This window comes from Monodelphis domestica, chromosome 4 (genome assembly GCF_027887165.1).
Source record: "Monodelphis domestica isolate mMonDom1 chromosome 4, mMonDom1.pri, whole genome shotgun sequence".
In the NCBI taxonomy this organism is placed as follows: Eukaryota; Metazoa; Chordata; class Mammalia; order Didelphimorphia; family Didelphidae; genus Monodelphis; species Monodelphis domestica.
The window spans coordinates 224,153,799-224,160,993 of record NC_077230.1 but is presented as its reverse complement, the minus strand read 5'-3'; the positions used below and the strand labels follow the sequence as shown (position 1 = coordinate 224,160,993).

The 7,195-nt window shown below is 37.4% G+C and overlaps 1 protein-coding gene across 1 annotated transcript; it reads right to left on the bottom strand.

Annotated features, from left to right (window-relative positions):
• Positions 1 to 3,020: 3,020 nt before the first annotated feature.
• LOC100030366 (olfactory receptor 6T1-like) lies at positions 3,021 to 3,971 on the bottom strand. Its single transcript, XM_001379858.2, has one exon. It carries the CDS (start codon positions 3,969 to 3,971, stop codon positions 3,021 to 3,023), a length of 951 nt encoding a protein of 316 aa, XP_001379895.2.
• Positions 3,972 to 7,195: the final 3,224 nt, after the last annotated feature.

The window sequence follows — 7,195 nt, the reverse complement described above, 5'->3', positions numbered from 1 at the left end:
ATATAATCAGTGAATTCCAAGGATAACAGACTATCAGCATTATCTCTTCTGTCCCTTTTCGTATAAAATGAGCTAGTTCCTTTGGGGAAAGTAGTATCGTACAATAAATATTGAGTAATATGATGTTTTTGCCTTGATTCAGTCCAAAATTCAGTCCAAAATTGCATTTATTTGGAATGAGCAGAATCACTTTCTGACAATTGGTTCTCATAGTAATCATGATTCATGTTTATATGATACTTTCTTTTTATTGCGTTTGAAACTTTCAACAAGTGAGAGAAGTAGACAATATAATTATTGTCCTTATTTTAGATGTAAGGATTCACTCAGGTTAAGTGACTTGTTCAAAATCACTTAGCTAGTAAGAAATAGAGGCAGAACTTGAACCCGAGTTTTCTGAATCTATGATTAGTGCTATTTCACTATTTGATTATAAAATTATAAAGAGGTCTGGATACTAATTGAGAATCTAAGAATGACAGTCATTTGGGTCAAGAGCAGTGTGTTTTCAGGATCATATCACTCTGATGTGCTTCAAGAATGTTGGAAATCTAAATATAGGGATTAAAAGGAGAACCAAGCATACCTAAATTAACTAAGTTTCCCCCACATATTTGGTTCCTCAATGGTACAGAAATTGAGAGAATTCTTTAGAAGGATTGGTGAAAGAGGAAACCATTTTGCTCAATTTGTCCATTATTCCTATAGAAATCATGACAATTCCTTGCCATGCTGGATTCTCAAGCAATATGAGGCTAGCTGTCATCTGAGGGAACCTGTGGATGCTATCAGTTTTTGGTCCTGGAGGATACAATGACTCAGGAAATTTATGTGAAATTGGGTCAGTTTTCTATGCTGATTTCAGTGCAAAACCACTTATTCTACTCTGTATTTGGGAAATGTCAATTTACCATTGATTCAAAAGTTACTTTGTTTTTTTTTTACTTTAATCCAATTCAATTAATGTTTATTAATGAATAATAACAAGATGACAAGCTATTAAATATCCATTAAGACCCCAGATACACCTATCATGCAAAGTAAAATGTTAGGAATTAGGTGAACAAAGTAAAACACTTTCCCCTTTAAAGGGTTACATAACAGGGCAATAAAAATAGTCAGCATTTATATGGTGCTTTAATATTTTGCAAAGCACTTTATATATACTATTTCATTTGATCTCCATGACAATGGGGTGTATGGAGTGCTCAGGGAGGGGTAGTATCGCTGGTATGGAGGGCTTGTTGTGCCTTCTTAGAGCAGCTCTCCAGCCTCTGACCCCCACTTGACACCCAGTTCTCACTTGTGGCTCCCAGTAGCTGCTAGCATGTGGCAGCGGCCACACCCCAGGCAACAGCTTCGACAGGCCGGCCAAACCTTGTGAGGGTAGCCATCGGGTCATCGACCCCTGGTGAACCAGGGCTTTGCTCACCCAGCATGTGAAGACTGCTTCGGCTGAACAGATGGAAGAAACCAATAAGAAGGTTCAACGGCTGAGATGGCGATGCAGCAAAGCACTGTGGAGTGCTTAGGGCGTGTTGGAGCACAAAGGACAACACGGCCATCCAATGCAGCTGAGGAAGTCTCCAGGTGTAACGATTTTTTGTACTACTGGACCCAGGCTTCCAATGCCGAGAGAGTGCGACTTTTCCACTTAAATCCCCATGAATAAGTGTCTTTGTGTGCACTCATCTATACACCATAGATGAAAACGCACAAAGACAATCGTCATACTCAGTTACCGAGAGACTACTACTACTACTACCATGACAATCTTAGAAGTGGGAAGTAAAGAAAATATTATACCTATTTGATGAATGGAGACTAAGATTCAGAAAGATTAAATGGCCATGGTCACATGAGTTATAGCTGTCAAAGGTTCTTTGTTCCAGATTTAGGACTCTTTCTGCTACCCCATGGTGCCGTTCTTCCAATTTGAAGATACTATATAACCATCCTCAAGCCATTCCTTTCTTCTCAGAGATGGAATAATTGAAGAACACAGATTGTTAGGCATTCCTTGTAATAGGCTGCCAACTCTATTCTAGATATATGCACATTAATATTATTTTGCATGTACTTAGATTCATAACTATAATGGAACAAACAGTTTTTAACCCAGCATGATGAAATCCAGTGTGTGGAAATTCCCTACAGAGGGAAGGGTGATATTTCTTTCCTATAACTCATAAAAATTTATCTGCATGACATAGACATCACAGACCTAGGTTTTAAGGTTTTCTACCAACTTTTAACATTCAGCACACTGATTTTCTCCCTCATCCTTCTCACAGGTTCTCAGTAAGTCAGTCCAAACCCATTTGATTGGAAGATCTCACTGTCAGGGTCCCAATACCATAACACTCTTTCTCTGCATAATTTCTTTACCACCTGAACTTTGCTGGAGTACAAATGTTCTCTCTATAGAACAGTTTGCTCCCCTTTAAGGTTCAATGCCATTTTGACTATCCTCTTCTACAGGGTTGACAGTACCCTCTACCCCAACTCTCATCTGCCCAGAATCCACTTTCTTTACCATAATTTCTAGTTAGGTCTCTACATGTAATTTTGATGTCAGAATTTCAGATTAGAATTAGAATATTAGTTCTCGAAGGAATAAATGTGACACCTTCCCCCACACCCAAGCTCACAGGTTCACAGATGGAAACTTACTTGACTTCATGCTATAAAAGTAGCATTTCTTGGATTGGAAGTCTTTTGAAGCCTGTGCTCTTTCTACTAGACAATAATGCCATTCTTCCAGTTTAAAGTTAGGTGTTTGCCTTCTTTGTTGCTAAAAACACACTTAAGTCATTAAAGATCCATTTTCCAATTTTTTTCCATCATGGATGAATTGGATATATAATTATGGATATATAATTTTCCATTATGGATAAAGGCTTTTTTCAAGGCTTAAAGATTAAGATTCTTCTTTGCTTCCAGAAGATAAAGTTAGTCCATTACTTGGGACTTTTGTCTCCCAATCTACAAGGAGATGCTCACACTCTGTCCCAGATTCCTCATAGTTTCCTGGTGCCTATGTTCCTGTGCCATTTCAGGGCGTCTCCTAGGGCCTGTTTTACCTTATCATTACGGAGGCTAAAGATGAATGGATTCAGAAGTGGAGTAATGATACATACCAGGGCTGAGGCCCCTTTCTTAAGGAACAAAGACTGGGTTTCAGATGTGCGAATATAGAGGAAGATGGAGCCTCCATAGGCAATGATAACCACAGTGAGATGTGAAGCACAAGTGGAAAATGCTTTCCTCCTTTCTGTAGCTGTTGGAGCACGGAAGACAGTAAGAAAGATGTAGACATAGGAGATAGCAGTTAGTGCCAAGGAGCCCAGAAGAACAGTTGTGGAAAGTATAAAGGCCAGTAACTTGAGAAGTTGGGTATCACCACAGGAGAGTTGCATAAGTGGCCAGCTGTCACAAAAGAAGTGATCAATGACATTGGAGCTACAGAAAGGGAGATTAGCCATCAAGATGGTGGGAGAGAGCACCCAAAGGAATCCAGAAATCCAGGATGCTATCACTAGTCGGACACAGATGGGACCACTCATCAGGGTCTCATAGTGTAATGGACGACAGACGGCTAAGTAGCGATCCAGGGACATGACAGCCAAGAGGAAATAGTCAGTGGTAGCTAGGAGGAAATAGAAGTAGGACTGCATGATGCAGGCAGCAAAGGAAATAGAATAGTCTCTGGTGAGGAGGCTGACCAGCATTTTGGGGACCACAACAGATACCCACCCCAGCTCCAGAAGGGACAGATTTCTCAGGAAGAAATACATTTGGGTTTGTAGGCGGTGATCAGACCAGCTAAGTACAATGATGAGCACGTTCCCCATGATTGTCACTACATATGTCACCAGAAGTCCCAAGAATAGTATGAGCTGAAGGCCCCAGCTACCAGGGAAACCAATCAGGACAAATTCTGTTACCTGAGTCCAGTTCTCTGAATACATTTCCCTTTACCTGTTGGGGCACAAAGACATGAGATCATTTGATGTTTGGTGACATATAAATAGTAAATCAACTATTTGTTAATCATCTAACATGTAGAATACTTGACTAGATTGTGAGGACATCAAAGGTATAAGACAAAGTCTCAAATTTCATAGAATTTTTCATCTTGCTGGGAATGTAGTATTTTCTAAAGAAACTTTTGAGGGAAGCATTCTGGTTTTTACTAATCTGGACACTAGTGAAAACTGTATATTTCTACCCTTCTGTTGAAAAGATAAGTCTTTTGTGCTGTATGTACATCCTTTCTTAATATAAACTATAACCCTCAGGTAAAGTACCTGCTCCCAGTACTTTATACCAAAATGTTAAGACTCCTTTCCAATTTCACTCAGCCTGGAAGACTGACAACTGAACAGAAGGGCACATGCTTATATAGGACTTTTTGAACTTTGGATGTTTAGCAAGAGCTTTCCTCATCATAATCCTATGAAAAATCTAGAGAAGATATTATTTATCTCCAATTTGTATCTGAGAGAGCAGAAATGACAAAGTGACTTGTTCATAGTCACACAACAAAGACATATAATAAGCTTGTACTCAAATACAAATCTTCTGCTTCCAGATCCTGAACTCTTCTTGGGACCACCAAATTGTATCCGAGCTGGAAGCTAAGATACACCATTGGATTTGGAGGTAGTGAAATAGGAAACAAGTGTTGAATGTTTGACTAGTTTAACAGAAGCCTGAAGTTAGGCTGAATGTGTATAATACTACTAATGTAGAATCAAGATTATTGCCCTTGTAATCAGCTCACTATATTTAAAAACAATAAGTCATAGATAATGCATATAAATTTATAATTTTAAGTATTCAGATATGTGTTTTTAAAATATATGTTTTCTAGTAATTCTTTTTTCCAACTTGAAAAGTTAATTTTTGAACTCAAGTATAGCACATTACATTTATTTCCACTAGATTTTATCTTAATAAAGTTGGATTTTATTGTACTTCCTTCAAGGTCCAAGCTTCCTCTTCCAGACATGTCCCAGCTCTCAATGGTAGCTCCATGGTTCAATTCTCAAACACTTAATCATTTATGCTATTCACTTGTAACTCAATTTTTGCTACTTTGTATTTTAGTGATCCTTTAAGTGTGTGTTTGTCTTGAAGTCCTAGCATTGATCTGATTCCTGAGAGGCAAGAAGGGTAAAAAGTGGGGTAAAGGTCATAGTATCATAATCAACACAATCAGCAGTGTGATACAGCAGTCAAAAAAAGCCAAAGGAGGCTTTGGTTACATTAAAAAGTAATATCCACAGTGAGAGAGATGATACTTCCAAAATACCTTCCCTGATTAGATCATATCTGTCTCCACAGGCACCAAAACAGACCTCATTATTTTCCCTCCTGAACCACTTGCTTTCCCAAATTCTGTGTTTTGATTGTAGGCAGAATCAATTTTCCAATCAATTTGAGAGTCATCCTTGATTCTTCATGTAGAAGCCAAATCTTTATCCTTCTCCCACTGAAACTAAATTCAGACTCTCTTATATCTTAGAAAGTTTTACCCTTTCCTCCCTGCTCCTGGGATCACTATACTATATCAGTCAGTCAATAAATATTTATTAAGTACCTACTTTGTGCCAGATACGACCTTCCTAGCCACATAGTCTTCACTGTGGCCTCTTCCTTTTCCACCTGCATTTGGATTCCTACTCCTTGGGAACAGATTCTTATTGGTGATGATCTACAATGACACTTCCTTGACAATCTCCAAGTCATGATACATTTGGCATATCATCTTCCAATTTGTCCCACATTCCTTTCTAATACTTCTTCTAAATGTGTTGCTTTCCCAATTAAAATGTAAGCTCCTTGAAGGCATGGTTTATTTTCCTTTTACAAATTCGCATTTCCAATCCTTAACAGAGTTATATATTTGAAGTACATAGAAATTTTGTGAATGATTTTCATCCATTATTTATGTAACCATTCATTCATATTCTTTAGAAATAAGTTTGTCAATATCTTAATCGATAAACTTCAGCAGCCCCTTGTTGCTTCTAGGATAAAATACAGAATCCTAAAAATGGTATTTAAAAGACTCGATAATTTAGCTTCAGCATGCCTTTCTAGACTTACTTGATTATTACTTTTCAACACTTAATGCCACAAACTGATCCAATTAGATTGCTTTCTAAATTTGAAATTTTATCTCTCCCCCAATTATGTCTTTGCATTGGCTATTTTCCTTACATTAAATGTATTCTCTCTTCCCTCCTGCCTATCTTATATTTGCTTGAGGGAGACTGATCAGCTTCATTTTCCTTATTTGTGTAATTTGTATAATGAGGATTATAATAACACCTATCTCATAAATACATTATACAAACATACAAAGCAGTTTGCATAATTCAACCTTCTATATAAATGGTAGCTGCTATTATGTGTTCTGTCTCTGAATTAGAAGATGGTCTTCTTGAGATCTAGTTGTATTTCCCTTTTAAATTTTTATCCCAAGTACATTGATTCTTTTATTCCTCCATGCATTTATTCAGTCATCTCTCTCTCTCTCTCTCTCTTTCTTTCTTTCTTTCTTTCCTTCTTTCCTTCTTTCTTTTTTCTTCCTTCCTTCCTTCCTTCCTTCCTTCCTTCCTTCCTTCCTTCCTTCCTTCCTTCCTTCCTTCCTTCCTTCTTTCCTTCCTTCCTTCCTTCCTTCCTTCCTTCCTTCCTTCCTTCCTTCCTTCATAATAAATAAAATATAAATACTTTAATTTGATTGTCAAAGCTCTTCATAGTTTTGCTCTAACATATTAGTCAAGGGTGATTTCATATTATTACTCCTCATAGGTTCAAAATTTTAGTCAAGTTGACTTGTTTGCTTGTTCACATCCATTGCAGTCATTGCTTGTCTCCAAGTTTTTGTTTCAATCAATCTGTTCCCCATTCCTGCAATGCCCTACTTTACAATCTACTCCTACTGTAACCATTACCGTCCTTTAGAGCTCAGTTCAAGTGCCATTGATACCTAACATTTTTCATGATCTTCCCAGATTCTAATACTCTCTTCCACACCCCTCTCAAGAAAATTATATTGTATTTACATTTATTATTATTTTGTACTTACTTATGTGAACTTTCCTCAGTAGAATATAAGCTTCTTTAGGGTCAAGACTATTGGAATTTTGTCTATGTATAAACTTTCATCTATAATAAATAGTTC